This window comes from Oryx dammah, unplaced genomic scaffold, assembly GCF_014754425.2.
Source record: "Oryx dammah isolate SB20612 unplaced genomic scaffold, SCBI_Odam_1.1 HiC_scaffold_9, whole genome shotgun sequence".
Classification (NCBI taxonomy): Eukaryota; Metazoa; Chordata; class Mammalia; order Artiodactyla; family Bovidae; genus Oryx; species Oryx dammah.
In genome coordinates, this window is record NW_024070193.1 from 34322498 (window position 1) to 34335801 (window position 13304).

The 13304-nt window shown below is 40.5% G+C and overlaps 1 protein-coding gene and 1 long non-coding RNA gene across 4 annotated transcripts in view; one reads left to right on the plus strand and one right to left on the minus strand.

The window, feature by feature from the left end:
• The window catches only part of CHL1 (cell adhesion molecule L1 like), a 98463-nt gene that overhangs the window by 39235 nt on the left and 45924 nt on the right, over positions 1–13304 (plus strand). For all 3 annotated transcript variants that reach the window (XM_040246388.1, XM_040246386.1, XM_040246387.1), the window contains 2 exons: positions 9323–9463; positions 11787–11898. In XM_040246388.1, the coding sequence (XP_040102322.1) occupies positions 9323–9463; positions 11787–11898 (253 nt within the window). The remainder of the gene's footprint in view (positions 1–9322; positions 9464–11786; positions 11899–13304) is intronic.
• LOC120867932 overlaps positions 1–13304 on the minus strand; it is a 383141-nt gene that overhangs the window by 35705 nt on the left and 334132 nt on the right. The window lies entirely within an intron of this gene.

Genomic DNA, 13304 nt, shown 5'->3' on the forward strand with positions numbered 1-13304 from the left:
AGGCAACTCCAATACAGCTGGGAATCTCCTGAAACTTAAGTGTTTAATTACAAAATGCTGCTAACGGTAGTTGATTGTAATTGCATGAGATCAACATAGTCTACCACCTAGGATAATGCTTATCTGTAGGATATTGTGACAGTTTATACTGTGACTGTGGATCCAGAGGGTCTGTGTTTGCATTCAGGCTCTAGCATTTACTGTGATTTGGTGTCTTATTGTGCTCCATAGCCGTGTCCCACCAGCTATCCATTTTACACATGGTAGTGTGTATGTCAGCGTATTCTCTCAGTTCATCCCACTATTACTGACCCTCTTTAAACTTGTTTCATTGTCAGTAAAAGGAAGATGAAAATAGCACTGACCACTGGGGTTGTTATGTAGATTAAAGGAGGCACACATAGAGAACGCTTCACAGGGGCTACCACACAAAGAATACTCCCAAAATACTGTTCAGTATTATTTTCGCATAGCAAATACTCAGGAAACTCTAGTGCTTATTACTATTATTTTTGAGAAGTGCATCTGTTTTCTTTCTCTTTGTATGATCATAAGTACAGTGTCAGTGACAAGCAGATAAACTGACTGAACACATTTGATGATGAGATTGAAAATTAAAATAATTATTTAAAAATACCTATTACATAGGCTTGACTATTAATCTAGAATTGCGCAAAAAACAGTATGGCCATATCTACTCTTTCAGAAAGTAACTAAACAAAATTGCTTTCAATTTTGAAATTGTTACAGCTTTCAATGTGCCTACTTATTTAAAATACAAATACTTTGACAAAACACTGAACAGTTCTGAAAGTTATTTTTTCTTTCCTTTTCATATTAAGGTATGCTTTATATTAAATTGAGATGTATAGCATCATAGTTTGATATTTATATACATTGCATAATGATCACCACAATAAAGCTAGTTAACATCTGTTACCTTACAGAGATTTTCTTACAGAATTTTCTTACAGAATTTTTCTTCTTGTGATGAGAACTCTCAAGATCTATTCTCTTAGCATCCTTTTTTAAAATTTTGGCCGTGCTATGTGGCTTGTGAGATTTAATTCCCCAACCAGGGATCGAACTTGGACCCTTGGCAGTGAGAGATTGGAGATGAAACCACCAGACTTCTAGGAAATTTCCTATTAGCAACTATCTACTGGACCACTAGGAAATTCCACCTTCAGTTCAGTTCAGTTGCTCACTCATGTTAGACTCTTTGTGACTCCGTGGACTTCAGCATGTCCAGCTTCCTTGTCCATCACCAACTCTCAGAGTTTGCTCAAAGTAATGTCCTTCGAGCCAGTGATGCCATCCAACCATCTCATCCTCTGTCTCCCCTTCTTCTCCCGCCTTCAATCTTTCCAGGATCAGGGTTTTTTCCAATGAATTGGTTCTTTGCATCAGGTGGCCAAAGTATTGGAATTTCAGCTTTAGCATCAGTCCTTCCAATGAATATTCAGGACTGATTCCCTTTAGGATTGACATTTTGGATCTCCTTGCAGTCCAAGGGACTCTAAAGAGTCTTCTCCAAGACCACAGTTCAAAAGCATCAATTCTTTGGTGCTCTGCTATCTTTATAGTCCAACTCTCACATCCATACATGACTACTAAAAAACCATAGCTTTGACTAGACGGACCTCTTTTGGCAAAGTAATGTCTCTACTTTTTAATACACTGTCTAGACTGGTCATAACTTTTAATCCAAGGAGGAAGCATCTTTTAATTTAATGGCTCCATTTACCATCTGCAGTGATTTTGGAGCCCAGAAAATAGTCTGTCATGGTTTCCATCGTTTCCCCATCTATTTGCCATGAAGTGATTGGATGCCATCATCTTAGTTTTCTGAATGTTGAGCTGTAAGCCAGCTTTTTCACTCTCCTCTTTCACTTTCATCAAGAGGCTCTTTAATTCTTTGCTTTTTGCCATAAGGGTGGTGTCATCTGCATATCTGAGGTTATTGATATTTCTCCTGGAAATCTTGATTCAAGATTGGGCTTCACCAGCCTAGCATTTTGCATGATGCACTCTGCATATAAGTTAAATAAGGGTGACAATATACAGCCTTGACATACTCCTTTCCCGATTTGGAACCAATCTGTTGTTCCATGTCCAGTTCTAACTGTTGCTTCCTGACCTGCATACAGATTTCTCAAGAGGCAGGTCAGATGGTCTGGTATTCCCATCTCTTTCAGAATTTTCCACAGTTTGTTGTGATTCACACAGTCAAAGGCTTTGGAGTAGTCAATAAAGCAGTAGTAGATGTTTTTCTGGAACTCTGTTGCTTTTTCGATGATCCAACAGATGTTGGCAATTTGATCTCTGGTTCCTCTGCCTTTTCTAAACCCAGCTTGAACATCTGGAAGTTCATGGTTCACACTGTTGAAGCCTGGCTTGGAGAATTTCAAGCATTACTTTGGTAGTGTGTAAGATGAGTGCAGTTGCATGGTAGTTTGAACATTCTTCAACATTGCCTTTTTTTGGGATTGGAATGAAAACTAACCTTTTCCAGTCCTGTGGCCCCTGCTGAGTTTTCCAAATTTGCTGGCCTGTTGAGTGCAGCACTTTCACAGCATCATCTTTCAGGATTTGAAATAGCTCAACTGGAATTCCATCACCTCCACTAGCTTTGTTCATAGTGATAGTTCCTAAGGCCTGCTTGACTTCACATTACAGCATGTCTGACTCTAGGTGAGTGATCACACCGTCGTGCTTATCTCAGTCACGAAGATCTTCTTTGTACAGTTCCTCTGTGTATTCTTACCACCTCGTCTTAATATCTTCTGATTCTGCTAGGTCCATACCATTTCTGTCCTTTACTGTGCCCATATTTGCATGAAATGTTCCCTTGATCTCTAGTTTTCTTGAAGAGATCTCTAGTCTTTCCCATTCTGTTGTGTTCCTCTATTTCTTTGCATTGATCCCTGAGGAAGGCTCTCTTATCTTTTCTTTCCAATCCTTGGAACTCTGCATTCAGATGGGTATAGCTTTCCTTTTTTCCTTTGCCTTTAGCTTCTCTTCTAATTTCTCAGCTATTTGTAAGGGCCCCTCAGACAACCATTTTGCCTTTTTGCATTTCTTTTTCTTGGGGAAGGTCTTCATCCCTGCCTCCTATACAGTGCCATGAAACTCCTTCCGTAGTTCTTCAGGCACTCTATCAGATCTAATATCTTGAATCTGTGTCACTTCCACTGTATAATCATAAGGGATTTGATTTAGGTCATACCTGGATAGTCTGCTAGTTTTCCCTACTTTCTTCAATTTAAGTCTGAATTTGGCAATAAGGAGTTCATGATCTGAGCCACAGTCGGCTCCCGGTCTTGTTTTTGCTTTCTGTATAGAGCTTCTCCATCTTTGGCTGCAAAGAATAGAATCAGTCTGATTTTGATATTGACCATCTAGTGATGTCCATGTGTAGAGTCTTCTCTTGTACTGTTGGAAGACAATGTTTGCCATGACCAGTGCGTTCTCTTGGCAAAACTCTGTTAGCCTTTGACCTCCTTTGTTTTGTACTCCAAGGCCAAATTTGCCTATTCCTCCAGGTATCTCTTGACTTTTGCATTCTAGTCCCCTATAATAAAAAGGAAATCTTTTTTGAGTGTTAGTTCTAGAAAGTCTTGTTGGTCTTCATAAAACTGTTCTGCTTCTTCAGCATTACTGGTCAGATTACTTGGATTACTGTGATATTGAATTGCTTGCCTTGGAAATGAACAGAGATCTTTCTGTCCTTTTTGAGATTGCATCCAAGTACTGCATTTTGGAGTCTTTTTGTTGACAATGAGGGCTACTCCATTTCTTCTAAGGGATTCTTGCCCACAGTAGTAGATATATGGTCATCTGAGTTAAATTCACCTATTCCAGTCCATTTTAGTTTGTGATTCCTAAAATGTCAGTATTTACTCTGGCCGTGTCCTGTTTGACCACTTCCAATTTGCCTTGATTCGTGGACCTGACATTCCAGGTTCCTATGCAGTATTGCTCTTTACAGCATCAGACTTTACTTCCATCACCAGTCACATCCACAGCTTGGTGGTGTTTTTGCTTTTGCTCCATCTCTTCATTCTTTCTGGAGTTAGTTCTCCACTGATCTCCAGTAGCATACCGGGCACCTACTGACCTGGGGAGTTCATGTTTCAGGGTCCTATATTTTTGCCTTTTCATACTGTTCATGGGGTTCTCAAGGCAAGAATACTGAAGTAAAATAAAGTAAAATTAACAACAACAAAAAAAAAGAATACTGAAGTGGTTTGCCATTGCCAAAATATTTGACCACGTTTTGTCAAATATATAATATATTATCATTAACTATTACTGCTATGCTGTGCATTATATCTCCATGACTTATTCATTTTATAATTGGAAGTTTATGCCTTTTTCCCTACCTCGCCCGTTTGGCCCATCTCCCTGTCCTCCAGTCTCTGGCAACCATTAATTGTTCTCTGTATCTATGATCTTGTTTTGTTTTCTATATTTCACGTGTAAGTGTGATCATATGGTATTGGTCTTTCTCTGACTTATGTCACTTAGCATATTGCCCTCAGGGTCCGTCCATGCTGTCACGAGTGACATGATTTTCTCATTTTTGTAGCTGAATAATATTTCATGGGGGCTTCCCTGGTAACTCAGCTGGTAAAGAATCTGCCTGCAACGCAGGAGACCCTGGTTCCATTCCTGGGTCAGGAAGACCCCCTGGAGAAGGGATAGGCTATCCACTCCAGTATTCTTGGGCTTACCTGGTGACTCAGATGGTAAAGAATCTGCCTGCCATGTGGGAAACCTGGGTTCAACTCTGGGTTGGGAAGATCCCCTGAAGAAGAGAAAGGCTACCCACTCCAGTATTCTGGCCTGAAGAATTCCATGGACAGAGGAGCCTGGTAGGCTACAGTCCATGGAGTTGCAACGAGTCATACATGACTGAGTGACTTTCACTTTGTAATATTCCGTTATATACATAGTGGAATATATGTATATGCATATATACACACACACATTTATCACATTTTCTTTATTCATGTGTTGATGACATTTTTGCCCTCATTATTAATATCCTCAATTTGAGACTTTTTCCTCATCTTTTTAGAGAACAGAATAGGAAATGAAAAATAAGATTTCTGGTATATCTGAGGAAAGTGAAAACAGTTTTTGTTTATAAAGAATGTTAAGGACTCTAAAAGAGTGCAGAACCTCTGGAACATAAAATCATAAAATTTTATATTTGAATGGCACCTGGCTATATATGAAGAATATTCACATACTGCTTTGTCCCCCAAATGAGCTTTTAAAGGAAGTACAGTTATTCATATTTAACAGGTCATTTCATTCAGTAATATTATTGAATACCTTCATCTTAAGAGCCAAGCGTTCACCTTGTTGCTTGGGACATGGCAGTAAATAAAATGAACAATTCCTTTTCTCATAAACAGATATTCTGGTGTGGAGATGTCTCTCCATACCAATAGATATGCAATAGGTAATCACAGAGATGTGGCAAAGTGAGAACTAGCTGGGGAAGGGGATGGATGTCAGGGAAGTTCAGAACCTAGAGTTGCTATCCGATTTTAGGATAATACCAAGAAGCCCATTGTGGTTATTTACCTTTGAGTAGAGATTTGAAAGAGATAAGTGATGTTGACATGCTAGTACCCGTGAAAGAGCTTCCAGGGTGGAGAAGTCAGTACGTGTAGAGACCCGAGGTGTGTTTGGAGTGTGGAGGAAAAGGAGGGACCGCAGCGTAGCTAAGCTGAGTGAGTGAGGAGGCCATGCTGAGAGAGTCTAGTCTGGAGGTGTTGGGGTCATGTTGCATGGAAAGGGGAAGGTCCCAAAGGGACTCGGAATATTATTGCGAATCAGATACGCAGCTCTTGAAGTATTTACAGCAGAATAGTGACAGGCTCTAATTTATTAAGAAAGACTTCTTCTGGACTCTGAATGGAGAAGCAGTTGTAGGACTCCAAGTAAGAGCTGCCTTAAAGATACTGGACCCTTGGGCTAGGTTGCTGGTAGTAACAGTTAGGTTATGGATTTATATCCACAGTTTGGCTAACAGGTTTGTTGGTGGATGACCACATGATCACTGAAAATAAACTAACACGAGAGAGCCTGGATGAGAAAGGGCAGAACTGGAACCAAAGCCTCATCCTTATCTTTGGAGCCCATGCTCCCTGTTCCTTACACAGCTTTCCTTGTTCCCCTGCCAACTGGTCATAACCATTTTTAACTGGGATGTCTGATGACTGTGGGATTACTGAAGGGTTTGGAGTCTCCGTAAGCATCTATTTTTAGCAATTACTTTTCCTTTATATGTAATGTTTTTAAATCAAAATGATTACTATTATTGATTGCAAGCCTAACCTTCTTCAAATGGTTTGCATCCAATATTTCTGGCCCTGAAAAAGAGACATTTTTTTATTTTATTCTCCAGTTTGTACATATGTCAAATGAGGCCCAGAGAGATTGCATTACGTACCTGAGGACACACCCAAAGTGAGTTTAGAGCCATAAATGGAACTGAAATGAAAAAGTCCAGAGCTGAAGCTTCTCCCCCTATATTGCATTTTTGCCCTTTGAACTGATCAAACAACCTGAGTCAGGAAGAGTGGTTTTTGGTTGATAAATAACTTGAGTTTTTAGAATTCTGGGAGCTCCTGGTAGCCTGTTTGCCACAAGTACTCCACAGTTTCCATACCTATCCCAGAAGGCAGCTTTGAGCAGTGTTTGTCACTCAAACATGAGGCCAGAGTTTCATTTCTTCTTTTTGTAGTCCAGTGTAGACTCAGAATTTACCATGGGGCAGATGGTATAAGGAAGGCGTACCAAATAGGCTGAAGCTTTTAAAACTTGATGTAGAGTGTGAGACTGCAGAATGAGATCAGAGACTTGATTCTGTGTAGCCTTGAAAACTTAGAAGCGCTACTCATCCTGATGATTCTTGACAGATACACTGTCCTACAGGACTCTATCAAATTTCTATTGTTGCTATAACAAATGACCTCAAATTTAGTGGCTTAAAATAATATACTTTTTAAAAAGTTGTATTTATTTTAACTGGAGGATAATTTACAATGTTGAGTTGGCCTCTGCCAGACAGCAACATGAGTTGGCCACAGGCATATATGTGTCCCCTCCCTCCTGAACCCTCCTTCCACCTCCCTCCCTACCCATCCTCCAGGTTGTCACAGAGCACTGGATTTGGGTTCCCCATGTCATACATCGAAAAGCAGTAGACATTTATTACTTCACAATCCTGTTTGTTGGAAGCCCGATGCAAGTCTCCCTCGGCTAAAACCAGTGTGTGTTCAGTGCTGCGGTTCTTTCTGCGGGCACAGGGAAACTCTTTTCTTGTCTTTTCCAGCTCCTAGATGGTAGCCACTTTCCTTCAGTCACAGCTCCCTTCCTCCAAACTTCAAATCAGCAATGCTACATCTCCCCGATCATTTTTTCATAGTCACTTCTCCCTTTGGTTGGTCACAGCTGGGCAAGGTTCTCTGATTATAAACAGCCATGTCATTCCATTGGGCCACCTTGGAGAATCCAAGATAACTGTCCAATCTTGAGTGCTTGACCTTACGCACATGTGCAGAGTTCCTTTTGCCACAAAAAGGAAACTGTTCACAAGTTGTAGAGATGAGTCTGTGGCCATCTTTCAGGGGCTTCTTATTCTGCCTACCCCAGGGACCTTCCAGGGATAAAATGCCATACAACAAAACTGTTTTTCAGTCTTCCCCAAAAATGTTCACTGTCTCCTCCACTGTGGCTACTTTCCAGGCACCAGGGACATAGTGATTGAAACTCTAGGGCACACAAGATCTTGCTCGCACGGAGCTCACAGTCAAGTGTAAAAATATATTCCTTTCTCACTCCCAGAGGGACAAATGATGCCTAACAAAAAGCCTCTATTTTATTATTCTGTGTTTTCTATAACCCCATACTCAGTATAGTGAGACTATTTTCTATAATGAAGACACTGTGAGAAGAAAAGTACTGGAATATAACTGCTTGACAATGCTGTGTTGATTTCTGCTGTACAATGAAGGAGCCAGCCATATGCATACATATACCTAATCCTTCTTGGACCTCTCCCACCCATCTCACCCCTCTAGGTCATCATAGAGCACTGAGCTGAGCTTCCTCTGCTTTATGGCAGCTTCCCGCTAGCTATCTATTTTACACATGGCAGTGTATATATGTCAGTCCCAATCTACCAGTCTGGCCCACCCTCCTCATCCCTCCCCGTGTCCACATGTATTACTTATCTACAGCTACATCTGTATTCCCGTCTGAGAAATAAGTTTATCTGTACCATTTTTCTAGATTCCACATATATGCATTAGTATATGGTACTAGCTTTAAAAATTAGATATATTACTAACTTTGAAATGACATTGAAATGAAAAATTTTACCGTGTGTGCTTCTCATTCAACATTCCTAGCTAGTATATATATTTTTCCTTCCCAGTGCTGCTTTCAAGTGGCCGAGCAAGACATGTGATTTGGCACATGGCCAGTTGCTGTGGGACGTGGTATTTTCTGATATACAGTCCCCCTGGCCTGCTCAGCAGCCATGTTGGTGCTGATCGAGCAGGTTCTGAGCAGAGTTAATGAGAGAGCACATGTGGCGTATCCAGCAGAGTTCCTTGGCCCTTAATTAAAGTAGCATAAATGTTAGATTTTCTCATTTTCAAAAGATATTTCCAGAATTATACTTGGATAACCAATGGGATAGGGATTTATTGCCAAGAAAGAAAAAAGCTGACCTGTGCTCTCAAGAAGAATTTAGTCTTCCTGGGAAAGTGAAATACATGAGCTATTTATCTGAAGTGGTAAAATAGCAAATGAAGGCAATTGAAACAAATGGTTTAGATCGGGAAATTGCAGAAGGGCAGGAAAGTGAAACAAAGGAACAACATGTCAAGAGGGAAAACAGCAGCCAATATTGGTGGATTGGGGGATCAAGCTGTGTTGATCATCTGGTTATGCTGGGCAGTAGCCGGACCTCAATTTATAAGAGTAAGTGAGATTCAGTTCCCAGTGGGATTTCAGTGCTAAACAGAAAATCTGGAATCTTGAGAGAGACTTTGGGCTAGAGATCAACAGATATGTTGGCCATAAATACTTATTTGGAGGAAGACTGAAACTGCAGAAGGGATTGAAAGAAAACTCCATGGTTCATGTTAAGAAATTCTAAAAAATTGGCTTTGATGAACTATTCACCCTAAACTGGTCTTAAAATATAAATACTGTGTGACACGTTTAATGAATGGCATATAAATATTTCAGATTCTATTTTTTATCAAGCTGACATTTTTTTCATCTCTTGTAGGAAATCCATTTTCTGGTGATGTCATCTCTCCTGGAGAAATCAGTTTTACCAACGTACAACCGAATCACACCGCTGTGTACCAGTGTGAAGCTTCAAATGTCCATGGCACTATCCTTGCCAATGCCAACATTGATGTTGTAGGTAAGCATGTGTGTGCTCAGTCACTTGAGTCATGTCCTACCCTTTGCAACCCAATGGACTGTAGGTAAGCATACACGGGAGCAAGCTATCTATCCACTCTTATCTTCAGGAAAATGTTCAAGGTCATACTCTCAAGTCTACTGAATTCTCAGAACATGGAAACATGGTGGAGGGAGTTCCCTGGTGGTCCGGTGTTGGGACTCAGCACCTTCACTGCCGTGACCCCCAGTTCAATTCTTAGTCAAGGAACCAAGACCCTACAGACCATACAGCATAGCCAAAAAAGAGAAAAAAAGGTGGTGGGGGCAGGGTAAGGTGGAGGGGATCAAAGTACCTTTAGCCTTACATTTGAGTATTAGGCCCCATACCAAACTTCCAGAAAGGTACTGCATTGGGATACTTCCTAATTCAGGAATGTATGCTGTGATTGGAGAAGGAAATGGCAACCCTGTCGGGGGCCAGCGTGAGGAACTCCGCCCATGGCAAAGGTCATGAGGAAGGAGGCTTGGCATACGCAAAGGCATGATCAAGCCTCAGGAAACCCCCTGTTCCCGAGCATCTACCCCCAAACCAGAGTCTGTTTTATGCTCTCACCTACACCTCTGAGTTTACAGGGGCCTCTCCCCCATAACCATTTCTCTCGGAGAAGGAATAAACGTGCAGCTCCAAGGCAATAAAAATTCCTGGGCGTGACAAGAGTGTTTCAGCTTACGGACTCCTCTGAAGGTTATCTAGCCCACCGGTATAGGTTTGTCTGGCCACATGTGATTGTTTACAGCCTCCCAATCTGAGAGGCACGAGATGTTTTAGACTTACTAAAGGCAAATTATTTTGGGGAGTTGGAAATTATTAGTATAGTGGGTTTTTCATTTGTTGTGCCAATAATTGCTTCTAATTCCCTGCCCTGGGTGGGACAAGGGTGTCTTAGGTCAAACCTCTCTGCTCACAGACTAGCTTGTGTGACAGGATTATCCATACTCCTGCCACTAAGCACATGATTGTTTACTACCTCTCAACCATAAACAGCACAGAGAGTTTTGGAGTATTTTGAAAGTCTTAATTAGCATAGGGCTTTTCTCATTGTTGAGTCAATGATTGCCGCCAGGCCTCCATATCCTTAGGCACCTGGGAATATATTAGTCAATGTATTTGGAATATAGAAAAGGAAATATAGTAGTTTTTAAGGTTAGCAATACTAGACTTTTTGAGTTAATGAATTTTCTCTTTTGTAATAGATCACTGTACTTTGTTATAAATCACTGTGTCCTTGTTATGTAAAAATGTAACTTTATCACTATCTTAAGACTAAATAGATCTTATGGGGAGCATTGGTGAAAGGATTTTCATTTGTTGGGCTGATGTTTGCTGCTAAATCTCCATGTTCCCTGCCCTTATAATGAATATAACTAGCATATAGGAGAAATAAGTATTAACCTTTAAGCATATAGGAGAAATAAGTATTAACCTTTAAGCATATAGGAGAAATAAGTATTAACCTTTAAGATTAATCATGTTAACCTTGGGTTAAATAAATTCCTTTCTTGATTGTAACTCACTACACCCTCACCCTATAGGAATGCAACTTTATTTGGAGGGTGGTGCCTGGTTTAAGAAAAAACACCCTTGGAAGAAATAAGTTTTTTGGTTATCAGAAAGAAAGGATCATAAAATGTCAGCAGGTCTCACTCATGGCCAGAAGATGATGTAAAATCCCTAAGACCTTTTTGTGTGAAGCACCTGATTTTGATAAAGGTCAGGACTGCTGATCCCCGCGTGACTCTGTATTCATCCCTATGTGTAACAAAAAGTATATAAGCAAACCTAAAAATAAAGAAATGGGATCAGTTTCTGGAAAGACTGATTCCCCCATGTCATTTCTTTCTTGCTCCCCGTTTTTCTGGCTGAATTCCCATCTGGAGCATGGATGCTATTCCACATAAACCAAGTTATTCAGCCTCTTTTTCTCCACTAATTTTCCTACTACACTATCCGTTTCTAATCTCTCTATATATCTGTGATTAAATATGTATTTTACCAAGGACGCCGACGCCGTCCCCACCTTCAAATTACCCTGGATCCACCGGGGCTGGACCCCGGCAGAACCCACTCCAGTATTCTTGCCTGGAAAATCCCATAGACAGAGGAGCCCGACGGGCTACAGTCCATGGGGTCGCAAAGAATCAGACACAATAGTGACTAAACAACAATGGTGTGATACTTGGCTGTTTTCTATTTTTATTAATATGACTAGGATATTGAAAAAAATTAACTTTCTTGTATTATTTCTTACACAAAAGTTTAAAATTGTATTATTTTCTCATAGATGTCCGTCCATTGATACAAACAGCAGATGAAGAAAATTATGCTACAGTGGTTGGATACAGTGCTTTCTTACATTGTGAGTTCTTTGCTTCACCGGAGGCAATAGTGTCCTGGTAAGCTGTTACACAGTTTTCTTTTTTCTTTTTTTTTTTTTTTAACTGGTTTCATTCACTTTTTTATTCCCTTTATAAAATTATGTGGTGGCTACAGCTGGGGCCTGCGTCCTCTGCACAGAGACTCTGGTGTGGGTCTTCACAAGATGGTCAGTGAATTCCTGATATGGAGATTTGGTGAACACCGTCTCTTTCCAGAGGTCAGGGGTGAGGTAACTGTAGGTCTTGGAAATGGCATCAAAAGTGGCCTTGGCGAAGTTGCCCAGGGTGGCGGTGCAGCCCCTGGCAGAAGTTTTCTTAAGAGAACATCGGCTGTAAATTTCCCATGTTCCTCCCTCCACCATTTGACAGGCTGCATTGTGTCAGTGTTATTACATGTAGCAAGTGCCTCCGGGAAATAAAGTAGCAAACTTACTTTCCTGCCTCTCCTGGAACTATTGACTAGATCTGGATTCTCCCACATGGGGAAATAGGGAGAGCCATTTTTGCTTACAAAGAAAAGCAAAGCCTTGAAGCAATGATGAAGACAATTTTACAAGTAGATTTAGGTTTTCATTATGAGTGTATCTAAGTCATGCATTGTTGTTTTGTTTTGGATATTATCTACATTATTATTAAGCCTGCCTTCCATTACAAATGCCTATGTTTAAAACATTTTCAGTGTGTATTTTGTATTTTAGTTTCAGTTTATAGGTTGGGATAGTAACTCCAGACACATCGTTCTGTTGATCTACCGCATTTGTTCCTTCTCTAGGAAAGCTTGCTTAAATGGATCTTAAATAATTTTCCCCAGTGCTCTGCAGGGCTGAGATGAGAGTGAGGTGAGATTAGAGTGAGTCATATAATTTATAGGACCAGATTCTGTCTTTATTTAAAAGGTAGCTATTTTGTTCATTGTGGATTATTTTTTTGCATTATTTTTGATTTGTGCAAGTATCACATTAAAATATTACATACCTTGGGAATTCCATGGTGGTCCAGTGGTTTTTCCAAAGACAGAAATTCCAAAGACAGGGAATCCCTGTCCCAAGACGGGGTGCAGATTTGATCCGTGGTCGGGGAGACAAAATCCCACATGCCCTGCAGCCAAAAACCCAAAACATTAAACAGAAGCGATATTGTAACAAATTCGATTAAGACTTTAGAAATGGTCCACATCAGAAACAAAAGAAAAAATACTTTGAAAAAAGTATTTATCTGGATTACTGAGATTTGGGGTGGGGGTGGGGGCAACCCTTAAATTTTGTCTCTTAGGCAAGTGCCTCCCTTGCCTTACCCTAGTCCCAACCCTCTAACATCTCATGTGAGCAGCAGCCAGAATTTGTCCTTTGGCTGTTTTCTCTCCAGCAGCCTCTTATTGTGAAATGTAGAAGGTGAATCAAGTTGTGGCAGAAAAAAGCTTGGAA